This window comes from Falco peregrinus, chromosome 9 (assembly GCF_023634155.1).
Source record: "Falco peregrinus isolate bFalPer1 chromosome 9, bFalPer1.pri, whole genome shotgun sequence".
Taxonomy (NCBI): Eukaryota; Metazoa; Chordata; class Aves; order Falconiformes; family Falconidae; genus Falco; species Falco peregrinus.
In genome coordinates, this window is record NC_073729.1 from 24567689 (window position 1) to 24594090 (window position 26402).

General features: G+C 45.8%; 1 protein-coding gene across 2 annotated transcripts; it reads left to right on the top strand.

The window, feature by feature from the left end:
- Positions 1 to 284: 284 nt before the first annotated feature.
- CHRNA4 (cholinergic receptor nicotinic alpha 4 subunit) lies at positions 285 to 23431 on the top strand. 2 transcript variants are annotated; one of them, XM_055814746.1, is made up of 6 exons: positions 285 to 815; positions 2075 to 2226; positions 5634 to 5678; positions 5770 to 5879; positions 15650 to 17030; positions 22843 to 23431. In XM_055814746.1, the coding sequence occupies exons 1-6, from the start codon at positions 755 to 757 to the stop codon at positions 22966 to 22968; spliced, it is 1875 nt and encodes a 624-aa protein (XP_055670721.1). In that variant the 5' UTR covers positions 285 to 754; the 3' UTR covers positions 22969 to 23431. The 2 variants fall into 2 exon arrangements, with proteins under 2 accessions (XP_055670721.1, XP_055670722.1); XM_055814747.1 differs by lacking the exon at positions 22843 to 23431 and adding an exon at positions 18617 to 20196.
- Positions 23432 to 26402: the final 2971 nt, after the last annotated feature.

Genomic DNA, 26402 nt, shown 5'->3' on the forward strand with positions numbered 1-26402 from the left:
TTTGAAAAGCACTTGGACAAGATTAAACAGACAGCTTTCGTTAATTGAGAACTGTTTGGGCTTCAGGTGCTATAAAGATCCCAGATGCCCCCACATCCACCATCTCTGGCTGCAGCTGGGATCTGCATCTCCCTCTTTATTCCTCATACTAAAAGTTTTCCTCCCTGCAGCCTGTTTGCTGGAGCGCATAGATTCTCTCCTCCTCCTAAGCAGGAGGTGGGCAGGTCTAACTACATTAAATATACAAACATTCAGTGCTCCCTCTCTGCTCCACCAAGGGCTGGCGTGGGCATCGGTGGCCCATCAGCAGCAAAAGCTGAGCAAAGGCTGCCCAAAGGGCTGGGGGAAGGGTGAAAACAGCAGCAGCAGCAGCAGCAGCAGCAGCAACAAATAAACCCAGCAGCCAAACCGCCCCGTAGGAAAGGGGAGAGGAGCAAGCAGGAGAGCCCAGGGAGCCTGTGCATTTTGTGTCTTTACAGGAGCTTTCTGCAGCCCTTACGCATCTCTTGCCAGTGTATGTGCATCAGTGTCCCGGGGAAGAGCATCCTTTTAGGAGGAAGAGCTGGAAATCAGTCAGAAGAGAAAAGAAAAAACAAACAAACTCCCCACCAGCTATTACCCCTTCCCAGAGGAAGGTGAGAGGGAGAGAGAGAAAGGAATTTAAGGGAATGAAGCTGGAGGATCCAGAGGCTCAGAGAGGAAAAGTTGCCCTGACGGGAGACTCTGCGTACTAGAGCCTGAGCTCTGCTCCACAATGGGAATTCTCGTGTCTAAAGGAAACCTCCTCCTCCTGCTGTGTGCCAGCATCTTCCCTGGTAAGTTTGAGAAAGCTCTTCTACCCCTGCTCTGCTTTTTAGCTCTTTTCTCCCTTAACCACCTCAAAGGCATGCTGCAAAGACTGGTCCCTGTGAATAAGGAATTTCCCCCATTCCTGCATCTTCCTGCCCCATCATTGCAGGTCCCCTAAATACCAGCCTCTGCTGAGCAATGCTTTGCTTTTATTTTCTGCTCCTTGCCTGATTTGATGGGGAAAGGGTTAAAGCTGCGGTGGGGAAGGGGACAGGAGGGAGAATACAGGAGGGGTTCAGCATCCTGCTTCTTGCCTGGGTTTTTCTTCCCTGGGTAAAGTGTGTTAATGTGTCTCCGGGCTACAGCTCCGGCTGGGGAGAGCACAGCCAGCGCTCGGCTAATGCTTCCCTTTGTATAATCCAGGGCAGCTAAAGACTAAGTAGGAGCCATATTCCATGAGGGATGCGGGGAGAGCCCCCGGCTCCCTCTCCCCGCCATCCATGGTGAATGATGCATCTGTGTGCAGCTAGCACAGGAGTGCAGCCCTCCCCCCGGCAGCCCCCTGGAAGAAGGGTGGCCTTCATTTTTAATAACCAACAGGCACGCACAACAGTTCCTGTAGTATACGTGGAGGGTCAGGGCTGCTCCTTAGGGCTTCCAACTTTTAAAGTTATTGAGGAAACCCGTGGTCTTGTTATCTAATTTCTGCTCTCCCCCATCCTCTTCCTTCACCCATCATTTTTGTGAAAGACCAGCTATGAAGGTTAGTTTGAAGAGCTGAATTTCAGTCTGCCTTTTTTCCCTAATGCATTTGATGCCAGTTTTTGTGTGTAAATCTGATCCACCATCCCTAACTCCCAGCAGAAGTTTGCTTTTTCCTTTTTGGTTTGCTCTTCTAGCATCCCTCTTCCCTGCTTGCCGACTTCAGTGCTAGAAACTTGCCACAACGTGACCATAAAATTTAGACCAGATTCAAGGGAGAACAGCCCATGCAGTGTTTTTCAAATGGTATTACTGATGCCCCCACTTTCTTCAGATCAATCCTGCTTTGCAATAGAAACCCTACACTGGGAATTGGCCACTGTGGTTGGATAGGGTGAGAAATACGTGGCAATGCCTGGGGTAGAGGGGAGGCAAGTCACCAAGGGTGCATCGCCCTCCCATGTGTCCCTACTTGCCCACTGCTGGGGTTGGCCTGGGGCTGCTCCTCGGGGCAGGCTTCAGCTATGCCACCGCTTGGAGCTGCATGTGTTTCATGCCATTGTGCCTCGTGCCTTCCCCACAGCCTTCGGTCATGTGGAAACACGAGCCCACGCGGAAGAGCGTCTCCTGAAGAAACTCTTCTCTGGTTATAACAAGTGGTCCCGTCCCGTCGCCAACATTTCAGATGTCGTACTCGTCCGCTTCGGCTTGTCCATTGCCCAGCTCATCGATGTTGTAAGTGCAACAAGTGACCAAGATTAACCGTGTTGGGGTGTGAGGAGAGGCTCCTGGTGCATGTCGGTTTTACTGGCTGATCCAGGGTTGGGGTGGGAAGACTTTGCTCTCAGCAGGGAAGAGTTGTCACGCAGAGAGCTCTGCTGGAATGAGGGATGAGTCATGTGTGTCGCTGGTCATCGAAGTGTATCATTTTTTCTTCATTTACTATAGGCAAAATCCCAAATGCCTTATCAAAACCTGTGGGGCTGATCAGAGTAGCGCAGTGGAGCAGCTGGTATAAATGCCAGAGAGTCCTGGCTAAGGGAAAAACCAAATAGCTGATTTGGAATTCAAGCTGTAATTATTAACACTAATTTACACAAGCTAAAAGGAAGAGTGGTTTAAGCATCTCTGGAAGATAGCTTGTCTGGAGAGCTTTCTGCAAATTAAAGTTTTGAGGGTTTTTAGCTAATCTGGCAGATGTTAACAAGAAAATTGTTTCAGAACGTTTGCTCAAATAGAAGTTACATGTGTACAAACTGCATAAGCTGTTTACAAAACGGAGTGGTTTACACTCCGGACTGATGAGCACTGAAATGTTATTTAAAGGATTACTGTATCACAGTGAGCTGGGGTCAAGTGTTGAATCCAAAGGAGATCCCTGCGGGGCTTGCAGATGTTAAGCATACACACAGGCTTTCCAGCTGGTGCAGATCTTGCTCCCGCATGCTCCTCTCTCCTGTCCCCGTCTGCACACAACTCTTCCCAGGACAGTGTGTTTGTGTCGGTACAAGTACCAGCATCACTCTCGGAGGCTCTGTGCTGCTTTTTACTGTCTTTGTGTGGCCCAGAAAAAAGTGTGATAATGGGAAGTGGAATGGAACTTAAAGACATTGCTGATGTGGAACAATCATAACAGATGACTGTCCACAATATTTTAGATTTTGAGATAAGAGTTTGGAGATGCAGAGGAAACAGAGCCAAGGTGGTGCAGGAGGTGGGAAATCAAAGAAACTAGTTGCTGGACAGTTGCATCTCCTTGTGCTCAGGCCATCGGCTTCCACCTCTGCAGCACAGACATGGTCTCCTGTTCCCCTCCTCTCTCTTACGTCAGCCTGAGGGATCCAGGGCTGTTTGCAGTTGCTAATGTTGAAGTTGTACGGTTCTCATCTGAATAATTGATAAGACTAAAGATGAGACATTAGTGACTGTGGAGGCATGAGAGAGACTTTCCATTATGCAGCTGCTGAATTGTGGAAGAGGGAGGATCGATACACCTGCTTCATAGTGCTTTTCTCAGTTTACTTAAGGAGAATTAATCTTCTTAAAATCATGTCAGTGGTTAGAAGTGCAACTAGCAGGCAGTTCCATGCTGGAGCCGGTGGGTACGGCTGGAGGAGAGCTCTCACGCCCTCCTGCCCCATTCCGTGTGGCTGGGGACTGATGACACCCCCTGCCAGCACTGCAGCACTTCAGCTGTCTCTCCTCCTTCCTGACAGTGACACTGTTTTGGTGCAAGCCCTGCTGCAATTGCTAGACCTGACATTCAGCTTCCAACGACAAGAAGTCTGAAAGAGAAATCAGAGCCGTATTCAACTCCCATCTCCTGCTGACAAAAGCTGGGGGTGGGGTAGGGGCGTGGGGATGGGACGACACACAAAAATCAATGTGGAACTTGACATCCCTGCATGTCCTTACCTCACCGTGGTGTGCTGAGGGTTTTCTGAGCCCAGAAAAAAGTGCTAAGGGATCAAGGATATGTCTAGGAGCAGCCACTGAGAAACACATCTGGCTTTCTCAGCCCGTGTCTCTGCAGGACCTCATGTGCTGCGTTCACCTTGAGAAGAGAGGCCAGGCAGGGCAACACCACCGTCTGCTGCAGCCTCTGGGCTGGCTCCGTGCGGGAGAACTCAGCCGTGCAGGCGCAGGAGACTCATCAGCACATCGCAAACCCCCTGTGAGATAAAGCCATGGACCAGAGTCCTGCTTCGCTCAAGTCGGGAGGGTGGTAGAGCCCTCGGCTGTACTGATGGGCAGGAGTTTCCACCAGGGGTATGCACCCAGCCAGGGAGGGAAATGCCAGTAAAGGGTAGCACCTGCAGGACTGGGATCCCCAGTGCAGGGACTGTGGTGGTGACCCTGAGATGCTTGAATTGCAAAGCTGTAAGAGAAGCAGATGCTCGAGGGTTGGTTCAGTCCAGGGCATGGCAGCCTCCTCCTGTGGCATTCCTCATCTCCCATCAGCACCCAAGAAGACAGCTGCATGATTTCCCTTTCTTTCTTTGTTTAACAACAAACAAAATTTGAATGTTTTTTTAATTTCTCCTTCCTCCGTGTGCTTCTGGTCCCTAACCCCGGACAAGGGTATCTCTGATCACGTTTTACACTTGGTGCCACAACAGCAGTGCAGATGCTCGGCGAGGGGAAGGCACAGCACCCACCCACCCCAGCCTGAATGTCCTGGGTTTAATGTTCAGAATTAATCCTGAACTGCCACAAGAGCAAGGTTAACAACAAACAGTTTGCTTTCAAATTGAGCCCTGTCAGTTCTGTAGCTGACCAGAGAGAGAGAGAAAAGAAACAACCACATGAAAAAGCTCCAGGCTCTGATGTGATACTTGAATCAGATCAGCACTAGGCTCTGCCCCGCATAATTGGTCTGAGTTATTTACACAGGGGTTGTAACAAGCATGCAAGGCAAGCAGCAAGCAGTAATTAGTCCTACTACAGTGCTGCCAGCATTATGCCTGCATTATATTATTTAAAAGTATTTATATAGTATAGTTTTACCTTTCCATACTTTCTGTACTTCAAGCTGGGAGAAAGTCTACCAACAGACAGCATGGGTATACCTATGAGTAAAACCATAAATAAGCCCCAGAGCAGCTTGGGTTTATTCAGAAAACCCAACCCATAGCGCTCTAAGTTCATGTAGTTGGTAGAAGGATGAACACTGCTGAGCTTCATGTTCCCAGAGCTGTATTCACGGATGATGTTTCACATCTAAACTAAACACTACTTGCAGATGATGCTGAGCACTCACAGGTGTGAGTAAGGAGATCTGTATCCCTCGTTCCCCTTCCCTCAGTGCTCAGGTCAAAGCCAAGCTGTGGAGCTCTTTCTTCTGCCTGGTCCCATCATTTTAGGCTGAATCCATCAGCAGTGAGAAAAATCCCAATAAATTCAAGTCTGTCTGCTCACAAGACCGCTTAGGTGCAGGCTCAGCTGTTCAGCGGTATCAGGCAGCTGTGCCCTGTCCCATGTTAAATGACAGAAACATCTGTTTTTTAATTCCAAGATGGAATTTACATTTATTGCAGAGGTGGTTTATAATTACAGAAATGAAGTACAATTAAGATAAATTTAATGAGTTCCTTGGGCCGCTTCATCTGCTTCTGTAACCATTGTCTGACCTTGCATTTCAGGATGAGAAAAATCAAATGATGACCACGAACGTGTGGGTGAAACAGGTGGGTGCATTGAAATACATACTTTTCCAAGTTCCTTTTCAGTTTTACAATCTGAACTCTCCCAGCTTTGTAACTGCCTTGTTTTTGGCAGGAGTGGCATGACTACAAACTACGCTGGGACCCCCAAGAGTATGAAAATGTCACATCCATCCGCATCCCCTCGGAGCTCATCTGGAGGCCAGATATTGTCCTCTACAACAAGTGAGTGTGAGCACTGTGGCCAGAGGGCAAACCCATCCTTGCAAATGTTCTCTGCCCATGGTGTTAAGGTGTTTATTGCAATTATTCCTCCTTATTTTGTTCTCTGTGGTTGAATTCCATGTAGACTGTCATAATATCGGTCCCAGATGTGCCTTAAATGACATGACTAACATTCATCACAAGGGCTTTGTTCTCCTAATGATCCTTTCCCTGGGCAGCGAGCTTTGTTGGGGGATGCCAGGTATTTTTTCTTTTCACATGTCAGATACACAATTAAGCTGGATTTGAGCTTTCAGTCCTCTTCAATTTCATTTCACCAAGGAGCTCTCCCCTAATTCATCACCATCAACTGGAAAAGCCAGTTACTGAGGATAGGCTTAAATAAGGCAAATATGCTGAAACGTCAGACTTGTGTGTCTACAAATACAGGTTTCAGGTCAACCCAATACCATTCTAGAATTATTCTTAAATACGTATTTGTTCCTTACCCCGAATGCTCGAAATCCATCTCTTGCATGGGCACTTCCTAGGGAGCACGTGGCTATTTTCTTTCTTTCCTTTGGAGGCTGTTGATATTCTTAGAAAGATTGTCCAAGTGCCAAGACTGTTTTCTCCTTGGCTTATCATACCAGAGCTCTCCAGTCTCCTAGGATGTAGGATATCCCAGTCTCCCTCCACAGCACAGGCTCTAGAGAAAAACACTTGCTGCAAGCATCAAACAAAAACATCTTTGCATGTGATATTTTCTGAGAGAAAACACTCAGAACAGAAGCCGGGCTCATTTTTAATAAAGAGTTGCCTGGTTCTAGTTTGATATGATTTTGCTTTTGTGTTTTGGTGTTTTCTTTTTTAAAAAAAAAAAATATATTTTTGCTGAAGGAGAAATCTGTCCAGGGAATTGTGAGCTTTGGAGACTGTGGACATTGTTATCTTTCCCATTAGCTTGTCTCTGATCCTCAGTGATGTGGAGTGATTGCAAACCTCTTGAAAATCACTGCATCCTCACATAGCACCTTTCAGAGATTAGACCAATGGAAATAACTAATTCATGGGCACTTGGACCTTCCTATCCTACAGGGACACACTCCGAGCATTAACATTGTATTACAAGTGCCTCACATTGCATCCAAGAAAGGTGTTCACAGCTTCCACTGGAAAAAATACATGTCCTCATCCTTCTTATTGCTTAATTAATGGAAATGGTAAGGATTATTATTTTTGGAGCTTCTGGTAGTTGTTGTGGTGGACCATATTGCCAAAGGAAATAGTGCTACATGAATCTCCATCACCTATGGGACATCTGTGCTTTAAACCATCTGTTTGCTGGAGCTACCGGTACACAAGAGCCAGCTGTGTCACCTCTGCACCTTGGCTCACCGTGCTCACCGTGGCTGATGGCACCATCCATGCAAGGAGGGCCCTAGCAGTGAGAAGGAAGCCCTCAGTACCCTTTTGTGCCCTAGTTATTTTGGGACTTCATGCTAAAAGCAGCCCCCAGAGGTCAGTGGGCACCCAGACCTCTGAGCTGGGTAGCCTTTGGCTTCTGACCCTCTGCCCTGCTGTCCTAGTTTGCTGCTGCTCTCACTCCGGGGAGCAGCTGCCAATCTGCTGGCCGCAGCAGCTATTCCGGAATGTCTTTCTTCTCCTCATCTGGGGTGCGAGTCTTCCAGCATTGCCCACCTTATTGCTTGGCTTGGACTGACTTGCAGGGAGGTCTGGCAGACAGCATGTCTGGCTGTGCTGGTCACCTGCTGCCGCGCACGGAGATCTAGTGCCCCAGCTACCTAAATCTGAGCTACTTCTCTCCTTTTATCCATACTTACCATTAATAATCATGCATTCCTCTGTTGGTTGTCATGAGTCTATCATGCATTTTTAATTGGTTACTTTTCTCCATGAATTAAACATGGATGTAGGCGCCAAGCATTAACCAGTCTGTAATGGTTTTCCATTAATTCTATACCTCTTTGCAGATATATTTGCCCATGCTTTTTCACCCAATCTTATGTAAACTCTTTTCTGCCCTGGGATATACTTCTCTCTTCTACCTAACTTCCTATCGAACACATCTGAAGCTGCAGTCAATATCTTAGCTGCACTGCTCTAACAACCAGGTTTCATGGGGTTTAGGGGTTGCAGGGCAATGTGGTGCAAATGCGATGCCTGCAAGGCAAAACTGGTATCATGATGGGACACCAAGATGAGGCTCTTCTGCATGGCAGCTCACCGGCTGCATAACCAGTGTTTGTCCTTGTGGGCATCTCAGCTAGGAATGTTTCAGAAAGCAAGGTTTTGCAAAGACAGCGACTAGTTATGGGTGATGGTGACAAGGATTTCATCTCATATTTTACATATATATATTATATATATATAGTTCAGAGGGAATTTAAAGTAGATGCACAAAATTCTGGGTCCCTAAGAGCAAAAGAATGTGCACAGAGACTTCAGTAGAAGCCAGAGAATGGCCACACTGGCCTTTTACACCCTTCAGGCTTTTTCATGTGAGCTATTTATTGCTCATCACATGCTCTGGCAGAAGCATGGCATTTCTGTTTGGGATGGTATCCTTTGGAAAGGAGACTTTCTGGACAGGAGATTATACAAATGCCCTTCTGTTTTCACCTTGGGGTATATATAGAAATGGCGAAATGTAAATTGATGTGAGATTTACGTCTTTAAGGAAACCTAACCCCTTGTTGTGTGGTTATTCCCATATCTAAGCTCATTATTGTCAAAAACTTCCATTTATCCACTCTAGAGGCCCAAATTAAATCAGTAAACTCAGCTGGTTTGGCCTAGAGAGTATCTGTAGTTGTCAACATTCATAAGGAATCTAAAACCAAATTAATATCCGACAGGGAAATTAATATGCTGTTGAATTTTCAGGCTTGATGAGATAAGTTCCAAGGCTATGTAAACAGTTTCTACTAAATGTGACAAAACTTATGTATAACAGAGGAATATGAGTTAATAGTGAAGCAACAAAGCCTCTTCTTTGCCAAGGGCAGCTGTCCCTCAGATGAGGCTGTAAATGCTCTGCAAACACTTCCAAATAATTTATAAATGAATTATCTAATCTGCGTTGACTTATTTTCCCATTCATGAATGGATTCAAAGCACATTTTAGTTTTCCTTTGTATATTTAAAGTATATTAAAAAAAAATCAACAAAAAACCACACCCAAACCCCACATTGTTGTCTAATCAGGGAATAAGCTATTGGGGCTGCATTTTGATTTTCTTTTCACTTCTCCACTGCTCTGTTGAACTGTTTGGACCCCATGCAACACAGAAATGCCAGAGGAGAAAACTCTGTAACTGCAGGCAGGTGCTCCAGCTGCTCAGAGTTGCCTGGCAGAATACAGGACCATGTTCTTGAGCAAATTGGATGGGCAGGGAACTTGACATGTGATCTTCACTGCCTAGTTTTCAACGTGGATATCCATGATAGCATCATGACATTTGCCTTCTCTAGCCTGATGATTGTAAAACCTGGGAGGAAGCTACTGGGAACATTCAGACTTTGAAATTGTCTTCTTTTTCAATATTTTCTGGTGTTAGCTGTTCCAAAAATTAATCCCTGCCTTAGACTCCATAGTCATAAAATAAACTAAAAAACCCAAACAAACCACAAAAAAAAAAAACAACCCAAAACCCCAAGATCATACATGAAGGGTGTTCAAATACAACTTTCTGTAATTAGGAGTAGGAACTATCTTGAGGAACTCACCCAGTGATAATATGGTCACAAAGGACTACGGGACTGGGTTAGGAGATGATCTGGCAGGCAGCATTTGAAAACGATGAAAATGCAGAGTTCTTTTGAACTACACTATAGCAGCTTGTTCTTTTGAACTATACTATGATATCTGCAACCAGCGAGACTTCTGGAGTAACACTGGTTTCCTGACTCATCCCAAAGCTGTTTGGAGGAGAAATACCAGAAAATGCCCTGGACTAACCTTTGAAATATTGGAAACATTCTTGACATTTTTATTTGTGCGTATGTGTGCACTTGCATGGATCTTGTCATTTTGCACCAGTTTGTTCCTATAACAGGCCCATAATCACTACTTCACACTTAAGTTTTCCTGATTCTTCTGGGAGGAATTTAAATGATTTCTGGAGAGGCATTGTATCTCTAGATGCTTTTGAAGTTTGCTGCCAAGCTCTGCCCAGTGCTACAGGAACTGATAGAAAGAAATCTGTGAGAGGGATCTCTCTGGTGGGCTGTTGCTGTGTTAGCATTCAAGGACTTCTCCTACCCTTATGCTAAGGACAGAGCTAGAGTTCTGCCTCCAAACTGCTGACAAGGGTTCTTGGCAAAGGGAAGAATTGAAGCAAAACACATGAATTCAGCGGTGTTAGAGCCTTCTGAGAAACTTGTGCTCATTTCTTTGGTGTAGCACAGCCATTTCTGAGGCAGGTGCCTATTTTAATGAGGAACAACCAAAACATCACTGATTTCTAAACATCTGAAGGAAGGAAAACCTGGGAAGCGACCTGAAGAAATCCCATCAGTGCACAGACACCTCCATCTACATACCCAAGATGTTTTGTACCCCAGTTGCCAAGACCTTGGAGATATTTAAAACCCAACTGGGCAAGGTCCTGATCCTCTTGTAGCTGACCCTGCTTTGAGCAGGGTCTAGCTTTGGACTAGGCAATCTCCAGAGGTTCCTTCCAACCTGTGCATTTGTAGTTATCAAGGTTCCTTCCAGCCTGTGCGTTTGTAGTTATCATTTTGGTAGCACAAAACAATCGTTAAGCAAAATATTCTCTGGTTTGCCTTTAGAGAGTATTTTAATCTGAACATTACAGAAGCACATCTTTAATGTATACCAAAGGGTGCAGGGCATGGTCTTTAAAGGGGTCTTGAAACTGCAGTTTTTCTCATTTACTGCTGTTTCATGAAAAATGCTTTAAATGAGGTCATTCTAGCTTTATCCATATGTGTATGTAGCTAATTTTCAGGGTTTTAAAGCTCCGTTTGGATTTAAATTGTATCATCAGAAATTAAAATAAATGTGTGCCTCATTTACATGCATTCTGAAAACATTTAATTTTGTGAGGTGATGTATCTCCCAACTGCAGGGAAAATAGAAATGGGGAAAAAAAAGAAAAAAGATTCTCCATCAGCAGAGCTTTTTAATGAAATATGGTTGATGACTGCCAGTAAAACAATGTCATTCTTGAACCCTCATAAACTTAGAAGGTTTTAGAGGAACAGCCTTTATTCTCGAAATGAGAAATCAGCGGCTGCAGAACACAGCATCGCTATTTCCTTGGCAAAAAAATAAGCAACTGTCTTCTCTCTTTAAAGATTGCTGTGCACTGTTGTATTTGACATGAAAATATAAGAGCTCCAGTACTTTATTACTGACAGATTTTTAGAGCTGTCAGGTCAGAGTAATCAGGAGAGCCTGACTATCTTAATTCCCATGTTCTTGTGATGTTTACCTTGCACTTGCTTGTTCTTCCAAACGGTTTCTCATGACAACTGTCGCAACGCAGTGGTGTGGACTGAATGAGCCGAAAATGCACTACCACTGTAAAGGAACACCTGCAGATTTTCTCTGTCCCACTGTATCACATCTCCCACCTTCCTGTGTAAGGGAATATTCATGTTATGCAGTCAGGGTTGTTGGTACAACTTGGCCAGGATTGGGTTTTCACGCAGCAAAGCTTTCCACGAGAAAACAGGAATTCCCCAGTCTCCTAACTGCAGGCTTCATTTGCAGTCGGCTGTCTCACTGTCATCCCTCAGAGGAGGCTGGGGAAAGGCTTTGGAAGACCGTCAAGAGCCAGGTGATCTTTTTGCTCCCTCTCTCATGTCAAAAGGACCAGGATGAAAGCCTCACCCAGGATCAAAGCATCCCTCTAGGTGCACCCCACATCGGCAGGGCACCAGCAAGCATAGCTTCCAATCCAGTAAGCATATGCTTGAAGGTCCGGTGTGGGTGGTAAGCTTTGGGAAGGCAAAAATACATGTATGCATGAAGGCTTAGGAAAACTGCGAACACCTGTGCACGTTAATAGCTGGCTTGGGTACAGCCTGTGTACAGCAGCTTGGCTAATGTGCCCTGCTTACAAACTGCTGAAGTATCTCTACGTTGAACTGCAACGAGAAGTTCAAACATGCCCAGTAAAGTCAGGAATTACTTCACAGCCCTGTTAGGCTGGTGAGGGAGAAGCAGGAGCATCCCAGGGTATTTTATGGCTCCTCAGAGTCATTATTTGACTCTCAAATGCATGGAGCCGTTCTGTTGCTGGTTTCACACCTGCCATGGCACTGTAGTCAAAATCCACCTTGGAAGGCAGTACCAGTGTTATTTGTAATAATGTGTGAGCCAAAGAGGACCCACAACAATGCTGTTTAGGCAATAAATTAAAAAATAATTTCCTCATCAAAGAAGCAGGTCAATCATGGAAATAATTGACACGAGATCTGCAGCATCCCACTTGGTTACATCAGTGCTTGCAAAAGAGAGGCGTGTGGCTAGTCACGCAAGGACTGCAAAACTGCCAGACGTTTCTGGAGATGAAACACAATTACATGAATTATTATTGTTCCTGGATGAATTTTTAGCAAGAGTTTCATGCCCTTTCCCAACACCTTCCAAAAGGAGAAACACACGTCTGTGTTGTTTACCCAGCCACTTACACATTGCTCTACCTAAGAAGGAAAACACTAGTGGATGCTCGTTATCCCTTTTCTGTAATGTATAAACACATTGTTTCATTAATGAATGATTTAATCATGCCTCTGAGATCTCATTAAATGCAGAATTAGATTCCAAATTCCTATTGAGATTTAGAAAGAAAACCACCGAGAACAGCAAACACTGGACTGTCACTTGCTGTGCATGTTTCATGTCTCAATCTGGCTTTATAGTGCAGGCAAAACCCAGGAGGAAAAAATAAATATGGTTTTCATTCAAAGCAAGTGGTCCTGGAGTATAAATTAGACTTAAGAAAGAACAGGTAAGAAAGAAGTTGCATGGATGGTACAATGGCATTGCTCAGTTTTACTTGCATTGGAGTAAAACACAGGGGTGGTTTTGCCTTGATCCTTTTGAGACAGCAATCTGGGTTTGTACATATTTTTAGCTTTCTTGTCTTAAAATTAAAAAAAAAAAACCAAAAAACAAACCAACACCACATTTTAAAGCTTTAGAAAAAGTTCACTTCAGAGGTCAAAAAGCACTGGGTCCTTCTGTGTTCTTTTGATTTTCAAAAATCTGCCACCAAGAGCAAAGGCTTTCCATTATAGAAACAAAGAAGAGTTTAGTAAAAACATGATGCCCCACCACACAGTAATTCTGATTTATTTTTCCATTAATTCATCTAACCTGGAAAATAGTCCTAAAAGACAAAGATCTGGGCTGTGACCCTGGGGGCTGGGGACATGTGCCATGTCTGCCCAGGTATTGTGTTAGTCAGAACATCTCACTGAGGGCCGGATCCTGCCACTGTTCCCCAAAATAAGCAATACTTACACCAGCCTCACTGCAAGCCAGTGTGGTCATGGGCTGACAAAGATGCTTCACAGGGCAAGAGGAGATATCAGAAAGTCTGGTTTTTTCCCTTTTTGCATATGAATTAATGGGTGGTCTCCTAAAGAAATAAATTTAGGGAAGTTCCTCTGCCTTCTGCAGCTTGAGGGACCCACCACAACATCCCTGTGTTGTTTATCTTACTGCTGGTGAGGAAGAGGAGAGCTGTGACCTCCGCGCACCCCGTCACCGTGCGGCTGCTGTCAGGGCACATCTGAGCGCTGAAGCAGCAGAGCGGGGCCAAGGGGGGTTGCCAATTGCTGGGAACGCGGCTGCAGGCTGGATGGGCTCCAGCCGGGAGGGCTGAGCAGGAGCAGAGAGCTTTCTATCTATATCAGCCTGAATAATTCATCTCAAGTTTTTAGCAGAAGCTCTCCCTCCCCTGCTCAGCTTCCCCTTTGTTTAGCAGCGTTGCTCTTTGCAACTCAGCATCACACAACAGGCTTCTTCCTCTGTATCCCCTAGCTCTGCAGCGGCGCAAGCTGGGTATATAAGACGGTCCCCAATTCCCTCCCTGCTTTTTGGATGCTCTTTTCTTTTGGATGCTCTTTTCTCTGTTCCTGTGGCTAGATATGAGGGCATTGCTCTACAAATAGATCCCACCTGCTTTTTTCAGTTGCGATTTCAAACTTTCAGACATTTGCTCATGATAAAAACCACTTCAGCTCTATCCAAAGCTCACTCATATTTTAAAACCTCTTTAACCAGGGTGTTTTATCCAGGTTGTGACTGTCTATGGATCCCCAAATCCTCTGTCTGCAAGTAGAAATCAAGGGAGAGCGAGCAGGTTTGAAGTTTCAGCCAGTCACTGCACAAAGGGGCTGCAGATGTCGGGGCTTGGCTCGTTTTCAGGTGAAGGTGTAATTTTGTGGTTTAAACATCCTGTCTCCAACCACAATGACTATTTGAACATGAACATATGTCACTTGTGCAGCTCTGAGCACTTCAGTCCTGGCTCTTTGTGTAAGCTTAAGCAGGCTGCAGACACTGCAGACACTGCCTGGGGGAAGGACACTGCTGTAGAGAAGGTGCCCATGGACTTGGCCCCAGATGTGGAGTTTACAAGTCACAGTCCATGTCCTCCCTGCGGAGAGCAGGGGAGGAACAGCGCTTCTTCATAGTCATGCAGGGCATTAATTACCTGCTGTGCTAACTGAATCTATTAATGAGCTAATTTCTTTCCGTGGCCTCCACACACCAGGGCAAGCAGTAGGTTCAACATTTGATGTGTAGTAGCAGAGCTGCGGGTGTGAGGAAGGTGTGGAGCTGTGGCTGGTGATGCTAAGGCAGGTGGAGGACAGGGCTGTCTCCAGGGCTGGGATCCCATTCCTGAAGTTTCTTGGCCTCCCTCCTCTCTCCCACACTGTTACAGCTTGAGAATGGCATTCCTTGGTGGTCTTTCTTCCCCCGAATCCCCAGTGCACTTGCGTTTCCTGTTGCCTTATTTGATTTCCCTCACCCATATCCCAGTCCCCCCGATGGGCTGGAAGCAGCTGGTGTCATGGGTGTGTGGCACGCTGCTGTGGGAATTCAGTGCACTGATCAGCTGAGAAAAGCAGATCCAAACTGAAAAAATGCTGTTTTATGCAATAGCTTTTTCACTGGCTGGAAAATGGCTTTCTGATATAAAATCCTGGCTTGTTATCTATTTGTCTTATGCCAGCACACAGACCCCAACTGAGAGTCCCTGTAAGAAGACACCGTAAAAGACAGCTCCCTTCCTGACTGGGAAATCAAGAGATTAACTTTCATTATTCCTATTAATAGGATGTTCTTGCTGTTTTACATGTAAGAGGCTGAATGATTACCCAACACTGTTTCATTTATAGCAGCTGTCACAATTAATTCTGCAGAGCCCACGGCCACGCTACCTGATAGTGGTTCCTCCCACCTCCCTAAAGCAAACTCAAACCTTTCCAGGGAGTTTGGGGGACACCTTAGAGGAAAACTTGCGTACATTCATCTCAAGGACATGACTTATGCAAGGTGAGGGCTGACTTTTGCATGTGAATCCAGTGCCTGCATAAGCCAACAGAGTCTGAAATCCACTGGGTAGAGTGGATGGATCCAGAGTTTGCAGACAATGTGCCTCTTGCATCTCTCAGGTGCCCCGAGTGCATTTTTGGAAGCCAAACACTAAATATCCTATTTCTTTAACAGAGCTGAGATGTACCAGAGAAGCCTTATCCTTTTTTTATCTCCTATCTCTCCCCAGTGCTGACGGTGACTTTGCAGTTACCCACCTGACCAAGGCTCACCTCTTCTATGATGGGAGAATTAAATGGATGCCACCTGCAATCTATAAAAGCTCCTGCAGCATCGATGTTACCTTCTTCCCCTTTGACCAACAAAACTGCACAATGAAGTTTGGCTCCTGGACCTATGATAAAGCCAAGATAGACTTGGTGAGCATGCACAGTCATGTGGACCAGCTGGACTACTGGGAGAGCGGGGAATGGGTCATCATCAATGCTGTGGGCAATTACAACAGCAAGAAATATGAATGCTGCACAGAGATCTACCCCGATATAACTTACTCCTTCATTATCCGGAGGCTGCCACTGTTCTACACAATCAATCTGATCATCCCTTGCCTGCTGATCTCCTGCCTGACTGTCCTGGTCTTCTACCTGCCCTCTGAGTGTGGAGAGAAGATAACCTTGTGCATCTCCGTGCTGCTGTCCCTCACTGTGTTCCTGCTGCTCATCACAGAGATCATCCCATCTACCTCCTTGGTCATCCCTCTGATTGGAGAGTATCTTCTCTTCACCATGATATTTGTTACCTTGTCTATCATTATCACTGTCTTTGTCCTCAATGTGCACCATCGTTCTCCACGTACCCACACGATGCCTGACTGGGTGAGAAGGATCTTCCTTGACATAGTCCCACGCCTCCTCTTCATGAAACGTCCCTCCACAGTGAAAGACAATTGCAAGAAGCTCATTGAATCCATGCACAAAGTAACCAATACGCCAAGGCTTTGGTCCGAGATTGATGTGGAACCCAACTTCGCTACCTCATCTTCCTCCAGCCCCCAGAGTAATGAGCCATCACCCACGTCTTCCTTCTGTGCCCACCTCGAGGAGCCAGCCAAGCCTCAGCCTATCTGCAAGTCCCCTTCTGGGCAGTACTCTGTGCTGCACCCAGAGCCCGTGCAGGTGACCTGCTCCTCTCCACAAGCCTCATGCCGCCCTCTGGGTGACACCCAGACCACCTCCATCTTGAAAGGCAGATCACTAAGTGTGCAGCAGATGTACAGCCCCAATAAGGCAGAGGAAGGGAGCATCCGCTGTAGGTCCCGGAGCATCCAGTATTGCTACCTGCAAGAGGACTCTTCCCAGACCAACGGCCAATCCACTGGTTCTCCAGCATCCCAGCGGTACCACCTAAATGAAGAGCAGCCCCAGCACAAGCCCCCTCAGTGCAAGTGTAAATGCAAAAAGAATGAGGCAGCTGGCACACCAGCCCAAGGAAGCAAGACTCACAGCGCCAAAGAGCAACACCTTGTGTTGATGTCCCCAGCCCTGAAGTTGGCAGTGGAAGGGGTTCATTACATCGCAGACCACCTGCGAGCAGAAGACGCGGATTTCTCAGTAAGTATGATAACTCGGCCTGCTTTCCTTGGGTAAGTCAAAAATTATCTGCTAAGGCAGCCCCCACAAACCTGGGGCTATACAGAGAATATCCTGGCTGACACGGGCTCAGCCCTCCCTGATTGTGTGGCTTTGGAACACGTTGGCCACTATAGACACAGGTAAAGACTTTGTCCCTGGGGGCCTTGGCAGGCATGTGAACCAAGAGGGTAGCACAATCAGACTACACTCAGGGATGCTTTAGAGCAACAGGATTCTCCAGCAGAAAATAGGAGTAAATTTGCTGTTAGGTAGGAAGAAAGCAGCTAAGATGGTGAGAGAGACCCAAAAAGCAGTCATCTGGTGGGAACACAGCAGACATCCTTTATAGAGAAACCTCTGACAGATGGGGAATTCACACTCTCAGTTTTTTATTAAGCATTAGCTCTGGCTACTGAGCCTAGGAAAGCAAATTCCCAAAATAGGTTGTGGATGTGGGAAGCATGTAGTAGCGTGGGGACATCACAGGGTATGTTTAGCTCCGCGTGATGCGATTCCTCATTAGTGGACTTCCACTGGAGCAGTTGGCTCTGTGCAGGAAGGTGGGTGGACAGACAAATTTCACACTTACTGTGAAGGGGTAAATATGGCTACAAACGGAGATGGAAAGAATTTTTTTTAATGAAGATGGTGATGCATGTACAAACACCACATCCCTTCACACCTCTTGTAGCTCTTCCCCTGCAATACTATGGATACGGTGTGCTAGCTGATTATTACAAAAAGAAGGAAGCCACAAAATAACTGAAGTTAGTGTTTGTACTAAAGTTTTATTTGGCTTTTCCTAGAGGGATTGTTCAGCAAAAGGTACTTTTTCAGCTGTGCTTACAGTTTGATTTTCTCAAGATTTAGAGTCAGTGCAAGTGCTTTTATGCAAGACTTGCTGGGCATGAAGAGTGTCTTTATATTTGCATTTTGCACAGCACTGAGCACTTAGCAGCAGCAACAAAAGATTAAGTGCTACTGTCCATTTATATACTCTTCGGCAGCACAGTTTGAGAGGTCTCTGTTCTTTAATGTATTTCACTTTACAACATCCCTTTGAGGAAGTAACTGTTTATTCCTCATGTTGAGGAGTGACAGCCAAAATACAGAGATGGGGTGACCTACCCAAGGTCACAGAACAAATCTGTGGCAGAGAGGGGCTGTGCATCCCCACCTTCATTAGTCAGCAGCTCGGAACTTTTGCCAGGCTAAAGCACTTCACAAGTACATTAGGACCACGGGAATTAAACTCTGCTCTCTCCTCCTGGCAATAATCACAACTAAACCCATGGAAGTCAGTTGATTTTAACTCACTTGTTTCCCCATTGTGCAAAGGAAAGAATATTACACCAATGATACCCCTCATTTCAACTGATTCTCTTTCTACTAAGCTTGTTGGTTTCATCAGGAGCCGAGTCAATTAATATCTTGGGTTCTTTGCTTTTAATCCATGTTTACAACTGTCTTTAAAATTAAAACGGTCTTCAGAAGCTACAATTTTTCATCATATACCTTCCTCTACCACTCCTGCTTGAAATGGAGCAAATATCCTGAGGAGGAAGCTATTTACAGCACCAAACATCAAAAGCAGAAGAAAAGGAGCAGTTTTGAGGGCTCTGACCAGACTTGCTGCCAGCTCAGCCTGCGAGCAAAGGCACCAGCAAAACACCCAGTGATGAGCAGGGAAGGGTTGCCCCCCAGACCACCAAGCACCGGGCTCCCCGGGAAGAGCCTGCAAACCTGTCCACAGTTTTCTGCTCTTTCCCAGCAGTTGTGGCTGGCACGTTAGGCAGAGGTTGGCTTTTCAGGTTTGGGGAAATAATTGCTGATGCCACTTTGAGGCTGTACTGTTTTCTTTTTCTGGATCCAAGTAATGTTAAGTGGGAAAGCATTTTTTCTCCAGGTGGAAATGACAAAGAAGAAGGAAACGTGACCTTCTGGAATTGAAATTTACTGCAAAGAGCAGAACTGATCTAATAAAATGAGCATTTATTGTGGAAAAAATCAGTACTCAGGAATTTGCTTTCATCTCAAAATCAAATTGTGGCATTTCTTCATGGAAGTCTTCAAGAAATCTATCAGCAGGCACCTCTGATGCAGCTGCAGCCCCTGAGACACAGCTCGCTCTCTCTCGGGTAATATTTCCAGACACATGCACCTTCCCAGAATGAGAACAGAGCTTCTTTTGAAGTTCCTGTCTTTTTTTCTAAAGCTCCATTGCCACAGGGGCAGTGCTTCTAAATTAAAAGTAAATAGCTCGTTTAATTAAGTGCTTCAGCAAAGAGAAAATGGGAAATGCAAGAGGCAGTTGTTTGTTACAAAAAGACGTCTGCAAACAATACAAGCACAATGGTACACTGGGGAAAACGCAAGACCGAGTTGTCCCAGCATATGATAGAAATGCCATTAGAAATTAATTACAGACTGAGAAGTAAAACAAGTCGCATGTCACACACGAGCCAAAATAACGAGAAACCAGTAGCACCGTCTGGAAAGCCTTGTTGTCCTTACGCTGTGTGCATCTCTAGACTACTCTGATAAGACTTTGAAGACAGTTTAAAAATAAAATGGGAGAGAATGTAACTGAGGGGGGGGAAACACAGGATAATCTCACCGGTTTATTTTTAACAAAGTACAATAAAACCACCCGGGAATGCTCTAATCTGTGTTGCCAGCTCTGGGTCCTGGGGATCAGATGTCACCAAGGCACTCAACCCTCCACGCAAATCCCGGGGCAGGATGCCCTGTTCCTGCTCCTCAGACCTGCAAGGAGCTAGACCAGGGAAGAGCTGCAGATTCCCTCACTTTTCAGGAATTTGCGGGTGGGGGAGTCTGCTGGTTCCTGCCCGTGATCCTTTCCTGAAAACAGTTTTGAGCGAGCTTCTTAAAAACTAATCAAAATACAGCTCAGGAGTTGGGTTGGCAGATGTTGACAGCTGCATAGATATTGTCAGAGAGACCTCTGCAGATCATGCTCCACGTCAGGAGCTGGACCACAGGGAAATGCTACAGCGCTGTCAGGAAACAAAACAAAACAAAAAACCCAGATAATTTTCTTTTCCTTCTCCTCCTTTTTTCTTTTCATTGTCTCTCCATAATTTCCAATTTCACCCTTCTGTGCTCTTGATCTAAAGCTGGATATTCATTTTGCAAACATCTGACGCACTCCCAGCCATCATTTTCAAGATGGGCTGAGTATTTATGCATATACCATTACATTTGAAAGCAAATTTCTGTTGAGCTTTTCAAGTTGTTCCTCTTCTCCCATTTCCCCCTTCTTTTCTCAAAGAGAAAGTAATTTAATTTCCTTCCTTCGCATGATCTAGCTCTTACTTTTAGGAGCATAAATACTCAAAAAAGCTTCTTTTACCAGAATGGGGCACTATTTACTCAATCCAGCTTTCCAGCGGGACATCAGATGGTAAATTTCAGATTTTCTTTACACATTGGTTGCATCATGAGACATTAATCCCATAAATACAATAATCCAGAGCTTGCTTAGCTACCCTTCTCATGAGGAATTTTAAGCATCAGAGTCTTTTTTTTTTAATTTTATTTTTTATTTTTTAAATTTAGGATTTTTAAGCACTCTCAGCAAGTGACAAATAGATCAGAAAACATGTACAGGAAAGGGGACTTATCCATGGAGATCTTATCCTTGGGATGAGAGAATTCCTTTTGATTTCAAGGGTCACTGTTTCTTCTACTCACTCTAATTAATGATGGGTATGCTAAGGGTTGTACAATCATAAACCAACATGGTTTCCTCCAAGAAGGTAACACGCTTCAGGATGAACCTCTGATTACCTCTGCCTATTGAATACTAAAGACTTGCTTAACTTGGTGCTATTTTTAAAGGGAATAAAACTATCCATTGCATGAATTTTTTTAATCAATTCTTCCAGGTATTCCTGAAATTTAAGATGCTTTGTTCAGAGAACAAATTATGGGAAAACATAATATGCTCTTCAGTGTGTGCCTCATTTCCCAGTGTTCAAAGCTGCTTACTGAGCCAAGTTGATGAGCGATGCCGGATGATTTAAAGCTCTAAGGAGCAGTCGGCATGGCAAATAATGAGGTGTAGTTAAAGTTAAAGCACTGGTTTTGCTGGTGTTGCTTCTGCTGAACGTTGCCTGCATTGAGGCACAGGGTGATGACAGGTGCTTTGCAAATACATTGAAAGAGCCATGATCAGTTTATGAATGGTTCAGCACACCAAAATGAGCTAAATCCACATACTTTATCTGAGAGGAGTAATATTCTTAGATCAATGAAATGTCACAACATTGGTCATAGAAGCCAGGGTGGTATATTCCCTCCCTCTGACACATCACAGTTTCTCTGTACCATCCACAAGGTATAAGATAAAATTTAGTGGGACATCCGTGACTGATGAAGAAAGAGAAAACTCAAGGTGAGTTTACAGTCACCGTATTGTGCTCAGAGCTTGTTTGTTTGGTGCCAGATGGATCATAATATTTTAGGACCTGAAGTTGCCACTATGCCTGTGAAAACATCACCTGCTACAAATGACTATTTCACTGATGTTTGGAATGCTTCCCCTTACCAAAGTGAATTTTCAGCATACTCAGCAAATCCTTAAAGAACCAGAAATCAGGCCAGGTCTCCTACAAATTGTGCTTTACCTCACACCTCCTGTTCTGGGCTACTCCCTTATTATTATCTGTTTAAAGCAAACTTAGGATCTGTGGATGAAAAGGCCTGTACCGTCAGTGTTACATTACTATTGTAGTGTGTTTTTCACTCATGCTACAGCCCAATGGCCGTGGCAGCTTTGTGCACAGTGACACCACTCTTTGCTCAGGTCACAAACTGGGGGTGCAGTGAAGCAGCCCTGGCAAAGCACAGCCTTGGCTTTGGTGTCTCCTCCTTACACCACACTCCTGACTTGCTGCAACCGTGGCCACTGAAAAAGCTGGAACTAGCTCCTGCTGAGATGTTTTCCCTAAAGAGTAAGGCAGCAAGCCAGATTTCAGCCCTCGGATCTATTAATCACCAAGTGGTATGTTGTAGGAAATTATAATGGGTAAAGCCGTATCAAATAAAACGTTGCCATCTGATCAGTCCTCTTCCTCAGAAAGAAATTAATAATAATAATGTAATAAAAGAGGTTTTCATATGTATGCGGTTTCTTACTTAATGAAATAGCCATTTGCAATTCCTGCCTGATGGTATTAATAAGTACTAGACCTCCCCAGAGAGGAACTGCTGGAAATCCTCCCACAGCAAGGCAAAAGTGGAGAAAAAGCAGGGTGAGGGAGATCACCTCGCTTATTTGCTGGTTCGTTTGCACTGCTTACTCACCCGAAGCTGCAAGTCCCTTCACAGAAAGAGTCTTGCTTCGTTAATCTGTAAGCAAATATGTTTACGAGCATGGGGAAACAAGTAATTCCCCCCGCCCCCCCCCCAACTAGAATAGCAGCATCACTTACACACCCAATTACAGCCGTTGCTCATGGAAAATGGGATAGTGAGTGTGCAGACGAGCTTAATTATCCACAGGCGTATGTCATCCCCAGGGAGCTGTGAACAGGGTTGGCAATTGCACACGCACACCCACACAGTCTGGGAATCTGGCTCCCACATCAGGAATTGATAGAATAAATCTGTGCCATCATATAGGGCCACTAAATGTAAGCAATACTTTCTCCTCCTGTCTCTGGCTTGAAATGAAAATACCCTGTTTTGGAATAAGGCACTAATAGTCATCACAAGTTTTAACCTCAAAGAAACGTTAATAATTGGCCTTTCATCTCTGTGTTCCCAGGTGAAAGAAGACTGGAAGTACGTTGCGATGGTCATTGACAGGATCTTCCTCTGGATGTTCATCATTGTGTGTTTGCTGGGAACTGTTGGTCTCTTCCTCCCACCGTGGCTGGCTGGAATGATCTAAATATAGCCCCAGAGGGAAGAAAGTATATCCCAGTCTATGGATTTTAGTTTACCTGGAAGGAGAGGAGCAGAGAAATGAAGGCAGCCCTTTGAATAATTCACTGCGTGTCCGCGCTTGAGTTGCTCCAGAGCTCTCTGGGAATACTTTCCGAGGTTGCATTGTTTTGCCAAGCCATTTTCATTTCCTTCATCTAATTTAGGGGAAAAGTTCTTATTAAAGTCTGTACATAGCATGGTGGCATTCATTGCCATATACTCAGCAATGTAAGAACACGAGCTTCTTCCCTCAAGCAGCGCATAAAGAGGCTTCGCATCAACCCAGCCCCTGGCAAATTCGCTCCAGTTGTCTTCAGAGGTCTCAGTGTGCCCTGCCTAGTAAGTAACCTTGCCCTGCCAAGCTGAAGTGATTCAGGACTGTGTGTCCCTGTATGAGTCATTTTATAAATAAAATTCCAGATCTGGGATACCTGTGCAGGATGTGGTCTGTGGTCAGCTGGTAAAGACAAGACAGACTGGAAAGGCTAAAAGAACTGCTCAGAGCAGCTCAGCCCCATCGGTACCAACCGTGACCATTAGCACAGCAGCTGCAGTCTTTATATTGACAGATTTTACTTTGGCCAATGCCTTGCAGAGGCCATGGGGACCACAGCTGAGTGAGGTCCATGCAAATGAGAGAAGTATTTGGGAGTAAGATTCAGACCATGTTGGTAGCCCTTCAGTGTTCTTTCAGAGGAAATCTCCTGGATGCAAGTTACGGCTGCAGCAAAATAGCAGAGGATCACGCTGAGCTGTAAAACCCTTGCTGTAGGTGGGGAAGGTGCTTAGACATGGGGAAGCCACAACAGAAATGGAGGATGGTGTGTTAGCATAATAAGGAAAAATGCCGTTATATGGGGAAACCTGAGCAGGACACCCAGCCACACTTGGGAATTCAGAATGCCGCTTTGCAGAAATTACAGGTATGATGGCCTTAAATTTGGCCAGTTGTGTCAGCAGCTGTGCTCTTCCCAGCTCTAGCCAAACTAAACCAACCTTTTTGCACATGCTTGCTGCAAGACCTGCGGCAAGGAGGCAGGGACAGGCACCACCGGCCAGACAGAGCGGGGCATGCTGCAGCCTTGTCTTACTGCAGGGAGACATTAGAGCATGACGGCACAGCTGAGCCAGATGTGGGGGGGAAAGGCTGGAAGAAAGTGTGGGCGTCATCTGTCTTCTGCCTCTTCCATGTATGTATTTGCAAGTGCAGGAGGGTGACCACACTGGAACAGACCGTAACTCCCCCCAGCTCAGCATCCTCTCTGTTCAGCAATTACAAACCCACCGTCCCCCTCCTTGCTGACTGCTGCGTGCCAGGTGGGAACAGCACAGCAGCACCCAGCCCAGTGTCTCCTGCTTATTTCAGAGGTCTCTTAGGCAGAAGGGCTTATAAACATTTAACCACAGTGTGCAAGGAAAGGCAGACAGACATGGTCTAAAAATACAGGTTTCCCCCGGGACCTGCTGTAACTGCATGAGTCAAAGCCCAGGATGGCAGCTGAGGGGCTCTGGTCTTCACCCAGCATCTCCTCCACAGCCCGCAGCTGGATCAGCGTGCACAAGGCTGTCTGGCCACTGTGAAAGTTTGCTGCCAGGCAGCTCTGGCTGGCCCAGAGCTTCAGAGAACACACACCAGGAGAGGCAGGCAGCTGCCTGGAGGCCAGCACAGAAGGTCCTGGTAGAAGCCAGAGCCTGGGCACAATGAGAGCCCAGGTGGGACGTGTGGCATTCCTATGCTGTAGCCTGGCATATAAAGCTTGCTTGTGCCACATGGCTCGGTGAGGAGCACAGAGCTGCACAGGCTTGTGACAGTAATGCTGGAACTGAAACAATATGGTTTAAAGAGACTTCTTTGAAATACAAGTTACTGCATTCAGTCCAAACAGTACAGGATAAAATCAATGCAGTGATCAGCCTGTTTGGCCTCATTTAAGAAGCTACAACTGACCTCTGTGTTCACAGACTCAGCCAAGTGCTTAAAATCTGTACAGCTTATAAAAACCTGGAGTAACCATGGTTTGGGCCAGATCCATGAAGAGCTGTGCTGGCACAGCACGGGGAGGGAGGATGAGGGAGCCAGAGCTGCTGCTCTTCTTTGCTTGTTTTCAGAATAAAGAGAGACTCAGTCTTTGGAGATGCTAATTTATCCCTTTTCACAGTCAGTGAGTTTGCTTATGGCAATGAAAGGAAAACAAACAGTCATACATCTTCAAGGTCTAGTGCATAAATGTACCAACGCAGCTGCAGTCTGCATCGCAGGGCTGCATGCCACGGGGGTTGGGGGGGGGATGGCGGCAGGGCTGGCTTACGGTCCGTGCTGCAGGCAGGCTGGGCTCACGGAGGTGGCCTGAACTCTCTCCAGCGCCTTTTTGAATTTTGAGTGCACCAATAAAATAATCATGAAAGTGCGAAGATTCCTGACCCTGGGCATTTCTGGGTCAGGGGCATCACATCACCAGACCACAGCCATGACCACCGATGGCTGTTCAGAGCTCCCACTGCAACCTCCTCCTTCTCCCGAACCCACAAACACGGATAGCAATGGAGCAGGTGGGAGGCTTGGCTATGCATGCACATTTTTAGCAATAAAACTGTAGACACTTTCCAAGCTAGGCTGGAGAGCCAGCAGCTGCTCGAGTCTCTGCTCACATCTCCCAGCAAATGTGGGCTTGGGCAGCAGCCCACAGCAGAGCAGGGGTGGGGACATGCAGTGCCCCCACCTGGCAGAAAGAAATGATTTGGGGGTAGCAGGAGAACTGATAAGTGTTTAAGGACATGTCTATGAGTCAAATGTTTAAGGTGGCATATTGGGAAATACAGCAGGCACAGGCTGTGCTTTATTCACAGCAAAGGGCGTGTCTCAGATCTCCACGTTTTCTGCAAAAAGTTATTGCCAGTGCACACAGCATGAACTGTAGCATCTCAGGGGAAGCGTGGCACTGAGACAGCAACAGAGCAGGACCACCTGGCAAGGACATGAAACTGCAGTGCAGCCCCTGGCACAACTGCCCTGCCATGCAGGAGGAGGAAAGAGCCACATGCATCTGCTCCATTAGCACATAAAAGATATCAGGTGTGATTAGAAGTGCTAAGGATGTGGCTGTGTCCCTGAGGAGCCAGCATCACTGTGGGATCACAGGGTTTGGCAGGACAAGCTGAGAAGTGGCAGCTGAAACCAGTTACAAAGATGTCACGGGCATTTGGGGAGAAGCTGCTCTGAAGCAGGTCACTGGCACCCTCTGTTTTGCTAACATCGTAACATTCTTCATACGGTGGCAACTTCATTTCTTCTCACGTGGCATTAATAGTTCCGCAGTTTAAAGTTCAAATAAGGTCTGGCCTGCTTCTGATGTGCCTCCTTGTAAAATCTAAGGGGAGAAAATAGGAATCAACACCTAC